Source organism: Coregonus lavaretus (assembly GCF_964263955.1).
Source record: "Coregonus lavaretus genome assembly, chromosome: 10".
Lineage (NCBI taxonomy): Eukaryota > Metazoa > Chordata > Actinopteri > Salmoniformes > Salmonidae > Coregonus > Coregonus lavaretus.
The window spans coordinates 18,250,795-18,270,054 of record NC_139997.1 but is presented as its reverse complement, the minus strand read 5'-3'; the positions used below and the strand labels follow the sequence as shown (position 1 = coordinate 18,270,054).

Genomic DNA, 19,260 nt, shown 5'->3' with positions numbered 1-19,260 from the left:
AGTTGGTGCACCTGTCTCGTATTCTGTCTTGATTATGTCTCCTATAAGTTCCCCTGTTAGGTTTGCATGTTGTGTGTTATTGTCGCCTGTCGTGTATGTATAGGTTCTGTGACCTTTGCTTTTGTGGGTTTTACACACTCGCGTATTTTGTTACGCCTCTTGTGTTTTTGGAGGCTGTTTATTTGTGTGTACCTTGAGAGGTATTAGTAAAGTCGTCTTGACTATTCCTCTGTGTCCTGCGCTTGACTCCACCACCGCATCCACATCAGACCTTGACACTAATTCCTTAACGGCACAGCTATGAGAGCTCAAAAAAGTACCTTATAGCTGAAAACTCTTCTAAAAGTGCATTGAAGTTGCTTAGGAACTGTGCACACTTTGGAGAGGTGAAATGAAATGTATAAAACATTTCTAGTCTGTCTATCTATGGGTAACAGGGTTGACGTGTTATGCTCGACCCGCTCAGATTTCCACCAGAAAATTGCCAAAAAGAGTAGAACCAGCTCATCTCCTTTTACACTATGATTTGACTATTAGATGTTCAATGTTTCTTTAGAAAAAAATATTTTAAAACGATACATTTTGGGATTAAGTGGGTTGAAATCTTCTTAGAAGTGACACAGGGTTGATGGAGGGACATATCAAAATGCTGAATTTTGGCACTTTAGATATCCTTTATTCATATAAAAAATCTGATTAATTGAATTCTCCATGTGGTCTATATTAAAACAACAACCCAGCTACTAGCTAAAACGTTTTATTCCTACATACACAAAAAGTCTATGAAATAGGACAAGGTCATAATATGAGAATTCAGACACAGCTTGTGTCCAGTCCAGTCCAGTACTATACTCACCCTGAAAAACTCTTTAGTGGAGCCGGAGTCTAGGGTACCGTAGGCGATGTCTGTCTGTTTAGCCAGGTCTTCAGCACTCTCTATGGGCGACACCATCCTCTCCACTGTGAGGAAGGCAGCCAGGTTGGCCGTGTAGGACGAGATGATGATGAGGGTGAAGAACCACCACACACCACCCACGATACGCCCCGACAGAGACCTGGGAAAGAGCGGGAGGAAGAGGAGGAAGGAGAGGAAAGGAGGGAGAGGAGGGGAGAAGGGAGAGGACGGGGGGAAAGAGGTAGGATAGGATGGAGAGGAATAAGGGAAGTGTCATAGCAGGAGGTGAGAATGAGAAGGAGTGAAGGAGTAGGAAAAGAGTGAGCATGGCGAGGAAAAGAGAAGCGTGAGGAGAGTAGTGGGTGTGATAGAGTCCATCAACAACAAAAATAACAAAATATGAATCAACACAAATCCACAAACTATATTAAGAAGTGAGAGTGAATTACAGACAAAGTTATCGGTGACCTGTGTGGTCCAGCAGTTAGAGCTGCTGACCCTGGCGCACATGTATACCAGAGTCGGCATGGGTTCAAATCGTGTCCACTGCCCTTCTGACTCGCAATCTTTACTGTCTCCCTTAACTGTCCTTTCTCCATAAATAAAAACCCACAAAAATTATAGATATAAAAAATAATAACTTATCCAATGTAACATGTTAACAGGCCCTGGGAGGACACTGACTGCACACTGCACAACATCATCCAACCCCATATTCAGATCCACCTTAAGGCAAAGTGACTCATTAAAACCCAATGCGTTTGTGTGTCGACCACTCTGTTAAAAAATAAAAGGTAGTGCGCTGTGGTCCCTCTCTTTCTTTCTTTCTTTCTTTCTTTCTTTCTTTCTTTCTTTCTTTCTTTCTTTCTTTCTTTCTTTCTTTCTTTCTTTCTTTCTTTCTTTCTTTCTTTCTTTCTTTCTTTCTTTCTTTCTTTCTTTCTTTCTTTCTTTCTTTCTTTCTTTCTCTCTCTCTATCTATTGGTGGGATGAAAAGAGCTGACGACGTCACACAGAGCTCCCTCTGTTCAGCTCTGTTCTCGTCTTGTTTGTTGGCTCAAGGGAGACAGATAACTCACCGACTCTCGAGTGAGCAGGGGAAGGTCGTGAGGAGAATCTTAAACAAAATGGTGCATTGGAGTGAACAAACAGCATTCTCTCTCCCTGCTTGGTGTGAACCAAACACTTAGAGAGAGAGGCTCTATGAAAAACCCTTTCGTTCCTGTTGTTTTAAGCCATTTCACACTATTTCACACATGCCAACCTGAACCAAACCTTTTCATGATTCACACTACCGTGTCGACCTGAACCTTTCGTTCCAGCATGCAGCGATTATGGTGGATGTTCACCCAGGCCAGTGCAGTACAGCTCTGCTCAGTAATGTGAAAAGGGTATAAAAAGGGACTCTATTGTCAAAATCTCACACACACACGCACGCATACACACACACCCTGTGTCACATTGGGGCTGTGCTTCTGCATTGGTGAACCTGCCCAACACGCAGCAAAGATCTCACCAACCCGAGAGACGCAGCAGCAAAGCATGTTTAACTGTACACAGAAGGCTATGCTGTAGAATAGATAATGTATAAGCTCTGTTAACGCTGCTTCTGGATTTGAATACAGATTACAAACATTTATTTTCCTCTCTCTCGCTCTCTGTTCACTTCCTGGTACTCTCCCTCTCCACCTTCATCATTCTCTCTCTCCTTTCTTTATCTCTCTCTAGTTTTCCTCCCATTATGTCCCTTACTCTCTTCCTTCACTCTCTCTCTGTCTCCCCCCCCCCCACCCCCCCCCCCCCCCCCCCCCCCCCGCTCTCTTTCTCTCTCTCTGCAGTATATCTCTTTTGTTTCTGTAACCCTGGGAATATCCTCCACAGCTTGAGAATAAATGATATTGCTGTGTGAAAGACTGGAAAAGGTAGAAGGAAAAGGACAGGGCTTCAGAGGAAGCACTCTCTTGCTTTCGGTCTCACCTTTTCTTTCTCTCTCTCTCTCTGTCTCCCGCTCTTTCTCTCTCTATGTCTTTCTTTCTTTCTTTCTTTCTTTCTTTCTTTCTTTCTTTCTTTCTTTCTTTCTTTCTTTCTTTCTTTCTTTCTTTCTTTCTTTCTTTCTTTCTTTCTTTCTTTCTTTCTTTCTTTCTTTCTTTCTTTCTTTCTTTCTTTCTCTTATCCTCCCTTTATTTCAATTTCATCCTCCCTTTTTCTTTCTGTCTCCCTGTTTCTTTCTCTCCTTATCTCCTGCTCCATTCTTTTTTTATCTCCTCCCTCTCTCTGTTTCTCTCCTCCTCCCTCTTGTAGGGTTTGCTCCCGTTGGCAGCGAGTGGCCAGCAGCTGTGTCTAGAGCCAGGGGACTCTCTCTCTCTTTCAACCTCTCTCTCCCTGTTCCCAGTCTGTGTTGATCTGAAGTGACTCCAGTGACTTTCATCCATGGTGACAGACTTGGCATACTCTGATGGGCCAGAGCCAACTGGGGGAAGGAGGGGTGGATATAAAGGGTCGTTATCAGTGGAGGGGTCGTTGCTGCCATACGGCAGCACCAGTATGACCCTGGTTTAACATCCTTGTTACATGGATATATGTGTGTGTGTGTGTGTGCGCGTGCATGTGTATGTGTGAGTGACTCACCATACACATACTTTTCATTATTTGATGTCTGCATGAGTTGTGTGTTTGTGGACAGGTAATTAAGATCACAGCATGTGATGTACAATATAACATAATAGCAGAGCTATGTAAAGAGTATATTATGGCTCTGACTACAGAAGTAGAGAGAGAGAGAGAGAGAGAGAGAGAGAGAGAGAGAGAGAGAGAGAGAGAGAGAGAGAGAGAGAGAGAGAGAGAGAGAGAGGTTGACCTTGAGAGGAGCCTAAATAAATGAAGATGTGGTGTCTGCTCCCAGCATGATACACCCCCAGGCTAGCCCCTAGCGCTTTAGTTATTCATGCTATCCCCCTCTCCCTCTCTCCTCCTCCCTCATCCCTCCTTCTCTCTCTCCCTCCCTCTCTCCATTACTGCCCTGAATAAGAATTTATCACCTGAAATCAATTTGACCCTACATGAGCCTGTACGAATTCAGCCTCACGCTCTCTCATACTCTTGCTCAAGTGATGCAGTCTGGCAAATATGATATTCATATGAATAGTACGGCAGACTGAAGCAATGGCACCTATTCAATTAGACCAGACTAGAGGAAGGCGGCCTTCAAAAACAGACCAAACCAATCGCACCCCATCCAAGCATGCCAACTGGTGAGCACACTCTTCCAATCACACCCAGATCAAATTGTGCATGGATATGCCTGGGGATGATCGGATAGCGTCAAAGTGTACCCAGGTTGTTATTGTAAATATAATTTGTTCTTACCTGGCTGAAAAAAGGTTTAAACAAAAAAGTAGCCAAAAGTTACAAACATACAGTATCACAGAAAGTACGAAGCTTGCTGGTCAAACAAAATTGTTGACATATTGGCTTCACCAGAATGTTCGGGTGCTTTTCTGGCATCCAAAAAGATTTCTGAATATTATTATGATATTATGATATATCTTAATAGTCTAAATAATGAAGTATCTGTCTAGTCTCCTGAGTCAATAATGGCGCGTGCGTCACAAATGGCATCCTATACCCTATATAGTGCACTACTTTTGACCATGGCCCATAGGACTCAGGTCAAAAGTAGTGCAATATATAGGGAATACGCTGCCATTTGGGAAGCAGCCTGCATCTTTAGTTACACTAAACTGGGATTTGTTCTCAATTAGGGAGCTCCCATGTCACCACTTCACTCACATACACACACACTCCCCTCTCCGTTGCCATGGAGACCTGGCATTACCATCGGAGATGAGCACACAGGGATATGAATTACTGCATTAATTATTATGGGGTGCCTTGGGGAGATGTGTGTGTGTGAGCGTCTGTGTGTGTGTGTGTGTGTGTGTGTGTGTGTGTGCGCGTGTGTGTGCACGCGCTTGTGTGTGTGTGTGTGTGAGTAGCGGGATTAACCTTCATTAAGGTAAAAGACGGAACTTCAGTAGCGAATAACCTTTAGACCTGTCAATCATCTCACCACTGGGTCGTCATTTCCCATTGGACTGTGTATGTCATCATTGTGAGATGGCTTCCTGTATATGCACCACACATCCGCCAGCTTCCTTTCCTTATCATCACTACAGATGAGTGGTGAGGCATAGTCCCAAACCCATCACTAAAACAGTGCCCTTGTCATTCCCTCATTTTCTCCACACACCCAAAGTCTCCTAATCCCTCGGTGGAGGGGATTTGCATGTCCCCTTGTCAGGATAAACTTCAGTTGACCCCTCCAAAGTGATCAAGGACTCTTTTGGTGACAGATTGGGACAGGGCCCGTGGGATTACTGTAACTGTATCTGTGACAGGTGTGGGACAGACAGGCACAGTAGTCAGGCCACACTGTGGAGAGACAAAAGGACAATGTAGACGAAATGTATTAATTCTAAATGTTTCAATACTAAATACTAAATGCTGACTAAATGATTAAACAGTAGCAGTCAAACAATTCCAGAAAATTTCCCAAAATTGCTAGGTTTTCCAGAAATTCCCAGTTGGAGGATTCCCAGTTGGACGATTACTTTTCCTGTGTATTCCCTATTGATTGCGAGAATCCCGAACTGGGATTTCTGGCAAACCTGAGAATTTTGGCAAAGTTTACAGAATTATATACAGTACGTGGTGGATGAGGATCCCTTCTCAAGTCGACTACTTAAAATGAAGTGGACTTAAGTCAAAATCATAGGCCCACTATAGCTCCCTCAAGGTAGCGGTGCTATAGGACGTTTTAGGATGCTAAGTAACGGGCACTATAATTTTGACGGTGCTCTTGTCTAATGTACCTTAGTGTTCTCCATCTTGTGTATGCCTCTGCTCTGGTCCTGTGTAGGAGGGCTGAAAAATACAGGCTGGTTTTGGTCCCTCCTCTCAGTCTTATTCCATTCTTAATCTTAAAGACTATGATCTACAGTATATAGGAACCTTAGAGAAACTAAGAGCTTAAGATATCTATAAGAAACATTAAAGAAGAGCTGAAACTAAAACTCAGCTATATGATGTGACCACGAGCAGCAGTATGAACCAAAGATAATGCAGGGGAGATCAACCATTTGTTTTCGGCTGTCTTTGTGTGTTTTGCGGAAGTCGCCTTAACTGCTAATATAATGCTAACTTCATATCGCTAAGTCTACCTTTAAAATGACTCTAGGGATCATAAAGCATACTTGGGAATTTTTTGACATACAGTACCAGTCAAAAGTTTGGACATCATTCAAGGGTTTTTCTTAATTTTTACTATTTTCTGCATTGTAGAATAATAGTGAAGACATCAAAACTATGAAATAACACATATGGAATCATGTAGTAACCAAAAAAGTCTTAAACAAATTAAAATATATTTTATATTTGAGATTCTTCAAATAGCCACCCTTTGCCTTGATGACAGATTTGCACACTCTTGGCATTCTCTCAACCAGCTTCACCTGGAATGCTTTTCCAACAGTCTTGAAGGAGTTCCCACATACGCTGAGCACTTATTGGCTGCTTTTGCTTCACTCTGCTGTCCGACTCATCCCAAACCATCTCAATTGGGTTGAGGTCGGGGGATTGTGGAGGCCAGGTCATCTGATGCAAAAATCCACCACTCTCCTTCTTGGTAAAATAGCTCTTACACAGCCTGGAGGTGTGTTGGGTCATTGTCCTGTTGAAAAACAAATGATAGTCCCACTAAGCCCAAACCAGATGGGATGGCGTATTGCTGCAGAATGCTGTGGTAGCCATGCTGGTTAACTGTGCCTTGAATTCTAAATAAATCACAGACAGTGTCTCAAGCAAAGCACCCCCACACCATAACACCTCCTCCTCCATGCTTCACGGTGGGAACTACACATGCAGAGATCATCCGTTCACCCACACCGCGTCTCACAAAGACACGGCGGTTGGAACCAAAATCGAATGTCCATTGCTCGTGTTTCTTGGCCCAAGCAAGTCTCTTATTATTATTGGTGTCCTTTAGTAGTGGTGTCTTTGCAGCAATTCAACCACGAAGGCCTGATTCACACAGTCCCCTCTGAACAGTTGATGTTGAGATGTGTCTGACTTGAACTCTGTGAAATGTATTTGGGCTGCAATTTCTGAAGCTGGTAACTCTAATGAACTTATCCTCTGCAGCAGAGGTAACTCTGGGTCTTCCTTTCCTGTGGCGGTCCTCATGAGAGCAAGTTTCATCATAGAGTTTAATGGTTTTTGTGACTGCACTTCAAGAAACTTTCAATGTTCTTGAAATGTTCCGTATTGACTGACCTTCATGTCTTAAAGTAATGATGGACTGTTGTTTCTCTTTGCTTATTTGAGCTGTTCTTGCCATAATATGGACTTAGTCTTTTACCCAAATATGGCTATCTTCTGTATACCCCCCTACCTTGTCACAACACAAATGATTGGCTCAAACGCATTAAGAAGGAAATCAATTCCACAAATTACTTTTAAGAAGGCACACCTGTTAATTGAAATGCATTCCAGGTGACAACCTCATGAAATTGGTTGAGAGAATGCCAAGAGTGTGCAAAGCTGTCATCAAGGCAAAGGGTGGCAATTTGAAGAATCTCAAATATTGTGACGAGTACTGAGGATACGAAGAGGCAGGACGCAGACGAAGGAATCAACCATATAAAGGTTTACTTAACACTGAGCATGAGAACAACAAAGAGCGAGTACATGACAAGACACTAACAATCACACACAACACAACACTGAACAGTCCAGGGCTATATAGGGATGGTGATGAGATAATGAGGTGCAGGTGCGCTGGAGGTGATTAGGGTGGGTTGGGTTTCCATTCCGGTGTTGCCGAGGTGTTGCGCTCAGACTGGTGGCTCAGTACACCAGCGAATCAGAGCGCCGGAGGGGAGCAACGGGATGAGACGTGACAAATATAAAATATATTTTGATTTGTTTAACACTTTTTTGGTTACTACATGATTCCATATGTGTTATTTCATAGTTTTGATGTCTTCACTATTATTCTACAATGTAAAACATTTTAAAAACAAAGAAAAACCCTTGAATGAGTAGGTGTGTCCAAACTTTTGACTAGTAGTGTATGTAAGATACATACCTTAAGTCCTTTCAAATAGTTTGAGCTGTGCTTGTTTTAGTTTTCCTGGTATCACAGAGCAAATATAGTCCTAAAAGTGCAAACTTCAAACTAGACCAAGCAAACCTCAAATACGTTTAAGTATTTGACACAGGATATTATGTAGGCTATTTGACCCAGCTCTGTCATGAAATTACTATAAAAAGAACTACACAAACCCTAAAGATCCTTATCACGACTACAGGACAGCAAGTAGATGCTGAGTGGGCAGAAAGTGTGTCACAGACAGGAAGCTTGACCCGGAAGCAATGACACCCAGCACTGAATGGTTACTGAATATTTTTTTGTGGTTCATGATCGGACAAGGGGTAGCCTGTTGAATGCAGAAATATAGTGTATGAAACATTGCACAAATGCACACCAGACACATCAAAGACAATGGGACAGCAGTGCAATTTCCCTCTAAAGCAGATGATAAAAGTGCTGAAACACACACACACACAAGCACAAACACACACACACACACACACACACACACACACACACACACACACACACACACACACACACACACACACACATAGCAAAGAACAGCAGAGACAGTGGTTACAAACTATAAGCCAAGATAAGACATACTTATTACAAACTACAGGCCAATGATATTTAGCTATTTTCACTTATGCGACATAAAGCGGCGATTTTGGTATTCACACAAAAAAAAACGAGGGTAAAATTGCAATTGTACAGAGTGGAGTAACTATGTTTGTTCTGCAACAGACAGTGAAGAGACTACTAGCTAGCCAGTGAATGTAACCTGTATCCTGTATGAGCCATTGCATCCCGAGGCAGCTGTTATCAATGTCAACAAGCCTTTAATACTTAACACAATAAAGAAAAGGACATTGAGGGGACATTTGGATGTAATGTAGTACTATGTGTGTAATGTATGTGTGTGCGTGTTTTTCTCTCACCTAAGGGATGTTTGGGTGTAATGTAGTAGTATGTATGTCATGTAGTAGTAGTAGTGACATTTATATCCCAGCTGGGGGATGTTTCGGTATAATGTATCAGAATATATTACTGTAGTAGTAGTATATCATGCAGTCTTAGTAGTAATACATCTATCTCTCACCTGGGGGAGATGTCACAGCCCTGCTGCATGAAGGCGCCCAGGGAGAACCAGAGGGAGTTGAAAATGCCGAACTCATTGGGGGGCTGGTCACTGGGCGGACCGTCGGTGCCCTCCTCGGGCTCCTCGGTGTGCCACTCGTACGGGCTGAAGCGGCTGACCAGGAAGAGCACCACGCTCACGCCGATGTAGGCAAACACAATGCACATCCAGATCTCGTAGGCCAGCGGGTCCAGGAAGGAGAACACCCCAGGTTTGGACTTCTGAGGCTTCTTGATCATGATGGAGATGCCCAGCGACATGAAGGGCTTGGAGAAGTCGATCACCTCCTCCCGGACCAGCGTGATTGTCAATGGGGCCACAGCGATTTCCGCTTTCTGTGCATGGGTGGGGGAAGAGAAGAAGGGGGAAAAAGGGTTAGCCTTTGGACTGGAGAGTCATCTAAGCTGCTAATACAAACTGTTGCCAAAATGGTAGACAACAGTAGAAACAACTATGGGTTACGGCAGGGTTCCCCAACTGGCGTCCCGAATATGGCCCGCGGGTGATTTAATTTGGCCCCCCAAGCTTTCTGAGCAACATTTTTATTTTATTTATTTACATTTTATTGTTGGACATAAAAGACTGTAAAAACACCAGCAAATTAGCTCCAAGTGATTTTAATTTTGGAAATCTGTTCCAAAGTATTCCCACGCATAACAGAGAGATATACTATATGTGATCGTATACAAATGTAAGCAAGATTTGAAATTATAATGTTTTAGTCAAATGTTATATCTGTTTGGGCTTCTTGCGGTCAATTTGCAGTCTACAAATAATGTTTTATTATGTTCTGGCCCCCTGACCATCTGCTCAAGAAAAAAATCGTTCCGCGGCTGAATCTAGTTGATGATCCCTGGGTTACGGTATGTAACCCCGGTTCTCTGAAGGAGATGAGGGAGACATCTCACTATGGGACACACCCCTCGTGTCCTATTCACTGAAACCTTATTAAATCATGGCTAAAAGGCCAAAAAGAGCTTCATGGGTGTGAGACCCGCGTATCTATATAGCACCCGCAATGATCTGGTTTCCTCATTCAACAAACTGCCTCTTACACGTGTCGCGCAAGAGGGACAATCTGGTGAGAAGCCTCCTTAATCTCCTTCAGAGAACCGTGGTTACATACTGTAACCGATAGTTACTTTTCTCTCTAAGGGACACTTGCAAAATGCCCCGATTGTCATTAGCCCATTTCCTGAGAAGCCTGTGTTGTGCTACATGGTAGTGTACCTGATCCATCCTACTCTGCTCCAGCGCCAAGAACTGTGTGCTCAAGGGATGGCACAGTGACGTCCATATGATAGAACCTCACAAAAGTGTGAGGGGAAGCCCAACTAGCCTCCGCACATCTCTGAGATGGATATATTAGTGGCTTGACCAGGGTACTACGAGTCATGGAAATGACTTAAGGAATGAGCATGGCGTTCGTATCGTAACTTTGGAGTAGTCAGGGGCAAACTGAGTGCATGAAGGATGAACCGAGAGCACGTAAAGGTCGCTAACATGCTTGGCAGTGGCCAAGGCAAGCAACACGGCCATATTATTAGACAGCACACTCCCTAAATAAAACGACGAACGAAAGGGGTGAACCCTGATTGTAATTTCACCTATTCCTACATGGCAGGCTGAGATTGTCACCAAGTTTACCATAATGGTGGCGGGGCTATCAGGATGAATGATAGACCATTCGCTTTCAGAGTGTGTGTGTGTGGGGGGGGGGGGGGGCAGCATTTCTATGCCCCGAGGAATGTTGTGATCTCCCATTGCAAGGAACAGGCAACAGTGTGCGTTGTCCTGTGTTGCGTACAGATTGACGGCAACTCTGCCGTAATGTTCGGGATGAAGTCATCACTCCCCTGGTAGGGGGTTCCCCAGCGATTGTAAATCCACACCTGAGTTTAGTCTGCCTGGCACATGTGTTTCTCTGAGAGACAACAGATGTTCGCTGCTCCATAACAAGATCTCTTTTGCCAGAAAGTGAAGTTTCCAGGAGTGCCTTCCTCCTTGGCAATATATTGCCGGTGGAAAGACGGGTTCAAGTGGAGTGAGGTCACCCAATGCTGGAAGTTTCTCATGAGGAGGAGGCCAAGCGGGACTACCACAATCATGGAGGAGATGAGCTCAAGACACCTCAGACTAACATCCAGTACTTGACTGATGTTGCCAGGCAGTGGCAAAAGCTGTCACTTTCTCCACAGTGAGAGATGCTCGACAGGTTACAAGGACCAGAGACAATCCATAATTTGCTGCTGGGTCAGTAAGAGTGAACTTATGGCACGATTTAGCCGAAGAAGCCCTGGTGAGCTTCCTCTCTCTGCACCGTATCTAGTCTCTGAGGGCTCAGGCCGCTTCCCCCTGTGCAGTGGACTGCACTGTTCCCATGTAGTCTGTACCCCTGGCCGATGGTGCGATGACCCCGGGGGCTGCACACACACCCCATTGCTCCCTGTGAGGGTGACTGCAGATGTGGGCCTGGTGGCTGGACAAGGTAACCCTTGACAGGTTGATTGTTTTGAATGGGAACATTCTGAACCATCACCGTCGGCCCGTGGGCCTGGATGTGATGGGAACTGGTAACAGGGAGCCCAGGGAGCCCTTTTTCCTAGACTCAAACCTGGCCTGTATCTCCGATATTGCTGGTCCAACAGTCTGGTGGGATCGATCTGTCCATTCAGAATCGTTCCCTTCTCCCTCTGACACCCTTGCGTTATTCAGCCAGAGGACTCTCTGGCCAACATTCGCATGCGCCATGACTCTCCCGGAAGCCTCAGCGGTGCACTTCAGGATCCAGGTGGTATGGTCAGCAAGATTTCTCAATTCCATTAACTTCTCCCGATCGACAGTGCCACCGTTCTCCAGGGAGTTGAAAAGCTCCTTAGCCTGCACCGCCTGAGCTGCAGATCAGTAGATCCTCTCATACACGGTTGCGGTGAAGCTGTCATTGGGATGAGCGAGTTTGGGGGCAGAGGAAGAGGAGGTCAAAGCTTTAGGGTTGAGTTGCCCAGTCAGGGAAGGCTCCACAGGGGGCGGGCTGAACCATCCTGATGACTCCATGCCATGCATATCAAGTGGGGGTAGCCAGTCACCAGAGAATGTGACTTAAGTGGCCTCACCCAGGAAGACTCCAACAGCTCCACACTGTCTTGGAAGGCTGGTACACATTGTGGGACGGTTGTGGAAGTCACCCCTGAGAGGTGACTCCATCCATCCTAATCTTCTTGCAAGGCAAGGGAGGCATAGGCACTCAACATCTAGTTTGGTGGCAGCGCGTCTGATTGCCTCAAAGAAGGGGAGGTCAGCCATAGTCTGCTGCCATACTTCCTCAGTTTGTCTGGCCTGCACAAGCTGAGCAGAGGAGGATAAATCTTCCTCAGGGGTGTAATCCATCTCCTGGTCAGAGGGGGTGCTGCCTGATGCGGCAAGAGATATGCCGTCGTCCTCACTTCTGGATCCGTTTGAAAGGTCCGACCCCTGCAAAAGATGGGCGACCTCCGAATTTGCTGGGCGCTCGACTGGAGGGGAAGACTGTAGAGCTTCACCCTCCTGTGGAACTTTGTTGTCAACTGAGTCATCCTCAAGCAAGAGTGAGGCCTGGGCAATACTTTGCTCTATGTTTAATGACGCTGGGTCCCAGCTTAGCGCAATGCACACAGCTAGTGGGGACAATGAGAGCTGTCAAAGTGTGGTCCATGCTGAGGCATGTAGCACATAGCTGATGGGAATCAGACTGGTACATGTTGTTGCCGCAATTGCCAGGGAAGCCTTGTTTGGCTTGCTTCGCTTTCTCTCCCCCTTTGTTGAGGATATCATTTCGAATGGATGGACGAAAACAGATGGAATTACCGGGGAGGAAGCTAGTAAGCTAGCTACCCGACATGCTACTATTCGATGGGGAAGTCGGATGAGACACGGAAGTAACGGGAGACCATCAGGGCAATGATAGCTGGAAGTCAGGTAAGCTGAAACAGTCTAAATACTTACAGGGTAGTGAAAGTGGCGCTGAAAGGGATGCTAGCTAATTAGTGGGCTATCACCACCCGTGTTAATACCTGACTCGGTGTGTAAACCAAGGCACTCCAGGTAAAAATGCACAGCTAGGTTTATAGGGGAATGTAAAGGATTGTGCTTCAAAGGTGGGGTAACACACTTGATGAAACAGTACTGTTCGGGTTTAGTCACGCAGACCGAATGGGAGTTAGCCCAAAGGCTTCTAGTTAAAAACCACATGCGGCGCTGTTAGTCAACTAGCGAGCTAAGAGACTTGACCATAAAGCTAGCTAACTCTGAACGATGGGGTCCGACGGAGAGCTAGCAAATCAGGAGTAGAAGAAGCAAAAATTACACTTTTTAAAAAATCTAGTTGTTTCAACTAAATATTATTAAGTAACTGGTTCCTTTTTTTTGTTTACTCAACTTTTCAGTCAACGTTTTACCAGAATGTACAATTTTTAGTTGGCCCAAACTTAGCTCCAACATGAGAAAATGTAGGCAAAAATTCAGTCAACTTAAAATGATGTGTTCAATTTGTCTCGTATGTTCATTAAACTAGAAATGATTCATTTGGCATTTTACAACCCCCCCCCCCCCCCCCCCAAAAAAAAAAAAAAGGCTGTGGAAGTAGTTACACACACACAGTGCTTTTAACATACAATGTTTTCAACTTACATATATGACACACTTAGACATACATGGTTACATTGTGCATGTTCATTTATACAGTAATTAGTCCTCACCTGGGATTAGAACTCAACCTCTTGGTTCACAGCATTCCAAGCTTCCTGCTACGCCACCATGTCTGTGTCAATAATTGATTTCACCTGTATTGCTACACTTTGCACTTCAAAGTAAATCTCAGCTCTGTTAAAAGTACACTCTAGAAAAACGATTTTATTTATCATAGTTATTAAGGAGTAACATTAAAACAGAGTAATATGCCCCACCAACATTAGACAACTATACAGAAAAACCTAAAATTGCTTAAATAAGTAAATAAACTCAATGATGAGAGAATAGTCAGATTAACTGATCATTGATACAGGCATGGTGGCGTAGCAGGAAGATCAGAATGCGGTTCAAGAGGTTGTGAGTTCAAATCCCAGGTAAGGACAAGTTGAATAACAATTAATGTATAACTGAACATGCACAATGTAATTATGTATGCCAACGTGTGTCAAATATGGACATAGAAAACGTTCTATGTTAAAAGCACTGTGAGTGTGTAACTAGTTCCACAGCCTTTTCTTTGGTACAATGCCCAGAATAATAATTTCTAGTTGAACATATGAGACAAGTTGAGCAAACACATCGTTTTAAGTTGACTGAATTTTTGCCTACGTTTTCTCATGTTGGAGCTAAGTTTGGGCCAACAAAAAATGTTATGTTCAGGTAACACTTTGACCGAAAAGTTGAGTAAACTAAAAAAAAGGCTGTGGAACCAGTTACTTAATAATAATTAGTTGATTTTTTTATTTTACCTTTATTTAACCAGGTAAGCCAGTTGAGAACAAGTTCTCATTTACAACTGCGACCTGGCCAAGATAAAGCAAAGCAGTGCGATAAAAACAACAACACAGAGTTACATATGGGGTAAAACAAAACATAAAGTCAAAAAATACAACAGAAAATATATATACAGTGTGTGCAAATGTAGCAAATTATGGAGGTAAGGCAATAAATAGGCCATAGTGCAAAATAATTACAATTAGTATTAACACTGGAATGATAGATGTGCAAGAGATGATGTGCAAATAGAGATACTGGGGTGCAAATGAGCAAAATAAATAACAACATGGGGATGAGGTAGTTGGGTGGGCTAATTTCAGATGGGCTGTGTACAGGTGCAGTGATCGGTAAGGTGCTCTGACAACTGATGCTTAAAGTTAGTGAGGGAGATAAGAGTCTCCAGCCTCAGATATTTTTGCAGTTCGTTCCAGTCACTGGCAGCAGAGAACTGGAAGGAATGGCGGCCAAAGGAGGTGTTGGCTTTGGGGATGACCAGTGAGATATACCTGCTGGAGCGTATACTACGGGTGGGTGTTGCTATGGTGACCAATGAGCTAAGCTAAGGAGGGGATTTGCCTAGCAGTGATTTATAGATGGCCTGGAGCCAGTGGGTTTGGCGACAAATATGTAGTGAGGACCAGCCAACAAGAGCGTACAGGTCACAGTGGTGGGTAGTATATGGGGCTTTGGTGACAAAACGGATGGCACTGTGATAGACTACATCCAATTTGCTGAGTAGAGTGTTGGAGGCTATTTTGTAAATGACATCACCGAAGTCAAGGATCGGTAGGATAGTTAGTTTTACGAGGGCATGTTTGGCAGCATGAGTGAAGGAGGCTTTGTTGCGAAATAGGAAGCCGATTCTAGATTTAACTTTGGATTGGAGATGCTTAATGTGAGTCTGGAAGGAGAGTTTACAGTCTAACCAGACACCTAGGTATTTGTAGTTGTCCAAATACTCTAGGATAATAATTAGTGGGTGTTCTTTTTACAGTGTAGTGGAAACCTGCACTAGCGGGATGCTAAAGCAGTGGAGCTAGCGAGCTAACAGCACTAATTGCATGCAGGCTAGGCTACGGGTACTGTAGCTAGTGTAGTATCTGAACTTCTACCATATTGGGAGTTAGATGAACTTCACTCTACTTTGCTGAAACATCTGGAAAGTGTTATTATAGGGGCCCCCTAAAACAGAGGACATTGGGCTATGTGGAGGCCAGGGATTGGTCTATTCAAATCACGCCACCTTATGTTACATAAAGAGTAGGGTATATACAGTGGGGGGAAAAAGTATTTAGTCAGCCACCAATTGTGCAGGTTCTCCCACTTAAAAAGATGAGAGAGGCCTGTAATTTTCATCATAGGTACACATCAACTATGACAGACAAATTGAGATTTTTTTTCTCCAGAAAATCACATTGTAGGATTTTTAATGAATTTATTTGCAAATTATGGTGGAAAATAAGTATTTGGTCACCTACAATCAAGCAAGATTTCTGGCTCTCACAGACCTGTAACTTCTTCTTTAAGAGGCTCCTCTGTCCTCCACTCGTTACCTGTATTAATGGCACCTGTTTGAACTTGTTATCAGTATAAAAGACACCTGTCCACAATCTCAAACAGTCACACTCCAAATTCCACTATGGCCAAGACCAAAGAGCTGTCAAAGGACACCAGAAACAAAATTGTAGACCTGCACCAGGCTGGGAAGACTGAATCTGCAATAGGTAAGCAGCTTGGTTTGAAGAAATTAACTGTGGGAGCAATTATTAGGAAATGGAAGACATACAAGACCACTGATAATCTCCCTCGATCTGGGGCTCTACGCAAGATCTCACCCCGTGGGGTCAAAATGATCACAAGAACGGTGAGCAAAAATCCCAGAACCACACGGGGGGACCTAGTGAATGACCTGCAGAGAGCTGGGACCAAAGTAACAAAGCCTACCATCAGTAACACACTACGCCGCCAGGGACTCAAATCCTGCAGTGCCAGACGTGTCCCCCTGCTTAAGCCAGTACATGTCCAGGCCCGTCTGAAGTTTGCTAGAGTGCATTTGGATGATCCAGAAGAGGATTGGGAGAATGTCATATGGTCAGATGAAACCAAAACAGAACTTTTTGGTAAAAACTCAACTCGTCGTGTTTGGAGGACAAAGAATGCGGAGTTGCATCCAAAGAACACCATACCTACTGTGAAGCATGGGGGTGGAAACATCATGCTTTGGGGCTGTTTTTCTGCAAAGGGACCAGGACGACTGATCCGTGTAAAGGAAAGAATGAATGGGGCCATGTATCGTGAGATTTTGAGTGAGTAACTACACGGGAGGTTATTGTCAATGATCTCAAGGCAGCTGGGACCATAGTCACCAAGAAAACAATTGGTAACACACTACGCCGTGAATGACTGAAATCCTGCAGTGCCCGTAAGGTCCCCCTGCTCAAGAAAGCACATATACAAGGCCGTCTGAAGTTTGCCAATGAACATCTGAATGATTCAGAGGAGAACTGGGTGAAAGTGTTGTGGTCAGATGAGACCAAAATCGAGCTCTTTGGCATCAACTCAACTCGCCATGTTTGGAGGAGGAGGAATGCTGCCTATGACCCCAAGAACACCATCCCCACCGTCAAACATGGAGGTGGAAACATTAGGCTTTGGGGGTGTTTTTCTGCTAAGGGGACAGGACAACTTCACCGCATCAAAGGGACGATGGACGGGCCATGTACCATCAAATCTTGGGTGAGAACCTCCTTCCCTCAGCCAGGGCATTTCAAATGAGTCGTGGATGGGTATTCCAGCATGACAATGACCCAAAACACACGGTCAAGACAACAAAGGAGTGGCTCAAGAAGAAGCACATTAAGGTCCTGGAGTGGCCTAGCCAGTCTCCAGACCTTAATCCCATAGAAAATCTGTGGAGGGAGCTGAAGGTTCGAGTTGCCAAACATCAGCCTCAAAACCTTAATGACTTGGAGAATATCTGCAAAGAGGAGTGGGACAAAATCCCTCCTGAGATGTGTGCAAACTTGGTGGCCAACTACAAGAAACGTCTGACCTCTGTGATTGCCAACAAGGGTTTTGCCACCAAGTACTAAGTCATGTTTTGCAGAGGGGTCAAATACTTATTTCCCTAATTAAAATGCAAATCAATTTATAACATTTTTGACATGCGTTTTTCTGGATTTTTTTGTTGTTATTCTGTCTCTCACTGTTCAAATAAACTTACCATTAAAATTATAGACTGATCATGTCTTTGTCAGTGGGCAAACGTACAAAATCAGCAGGGGATCAAATACTTTTTTCCTTCACTGTATAGCTGCAGAGAGAAGGAGGGGGAGACTTGAGTACACACAAATAAAGTATTATGTTTGTTAAGCGGCTGTTGCTTGACTATGAAACTATTTGATTGAGATCCATTGAATTTATAAATGAGAGCTATGTTGACGTATTGTATGGTTGAAATAACCCAGTGAGTACATAAAACACTAAATTGTTGTCTGTTTCTTTTATTCTCCTGTGGTGTGAGAGACGAGAAGGAGGAGACAGAGAGAGAGGAGGTTCTGACCAGTGCGTCACGCGACAGCGTGTGCTGCTCCGGATCTAGTCCAATTAAGGCCAGTACTGTTCTATCCACAAACTCTTAACGAATGCCGCGTTCATGCCATCTGGGAATAACAGGGACTTGGCAACAGACTGATCAATTGATGTAATTGAGAATTACACATTGGAGTTTACTTTGTGCATGGGTTGTTTTGATTAGAGTTGTGTTGGAAATCCAGCACTGAGATTATTCTGTAAAATTAAGGTGATTGGGTGCTTATTAAGCAATTGGTTTGTGGGCGCTGTAGTGTTGCTGGATTACAAGTCTTTCTTTTTTGATTGCTCTGAAGTTGACTAGTTTCCTTTACTTTTCTTTATCGGGTGTGGTAAGATTGCCACTAATCAATAATTTGGTAGAATAAAAAAAATTAAAAAATAGGAGGGAAAGATAAGCTACATAGCTTAAAGTATTTTTTGGTTTACAAATTAATTAGTTTAAAATAATAATAATAATAATATAATAATTCATAATAAAGGAATATAAAAGAGTTGTTACAATGCGGAAAAAGGACATCAAAACTACGAAAGTAATTACTCCTGTTGATGTAGTACAAAAGAATAACCCTCTAGTTAATGGTATTGCAAGGTTATCTGGAAAATGACATAAACGTTGGCCTGACATTGAACAACCATGGCCAGTGGAAGGGACTCTTAACCCAGACGTAATTAAAATAATGCAAGTGCTTGTGTCCACGTATAAGGCAGATCAAAAGAAGGGGAAAAAAGGGGAACAACGTAAAGAAAAGAGACAAAGAGAGCTGGGTGTTCTTAAGTTGTTTGAAAATGAGGGACAAAAACTGATAAAAGATACAAAAGATAAGAGACAGAGGTATAGAGAAAATGACAAAAGAGGCGAAGGTAACAGAAAAACTAATGGCAGAAGTCAATACACCTTTCTCACATACGGATTCAGCAAAAAGGCCCCCACCTTACGAGGAAGAAGTAGAGTTTAAGTACGTCTATCCTCAGCTTCCA

The 19,260-nt window shown here is 43.7% G+C and overlaps 1 protein-coding gene across 1 annotated transcript in view; it reads right to left on the bottom strand.

Moving 5' to 3' along the window:
- LOC311135926 (glutamate receptor 4) overlaps window positions 1–19,260 on the bottom strand; it is a gene marked incomplete at both ends in the record, with an annotated part of 219,263 nt that overhangs the window by 30,812 nt on the left and 169,191 nt on the right. Inside the window, 2 exons of the mRNA XM_084169955.1 lie at window positions 857–1,055; window positions 9,148–9,521. Of these exons, the coding sequence (XP_084026081.1) occupies window positions 857–1,055; window positions 9,148–9,521 (573 nt within the window). The remainder of the gene's footprint in view (window positions 1–856; window positions 1,056–9,147; window positions 9,522–19,260) is intronic.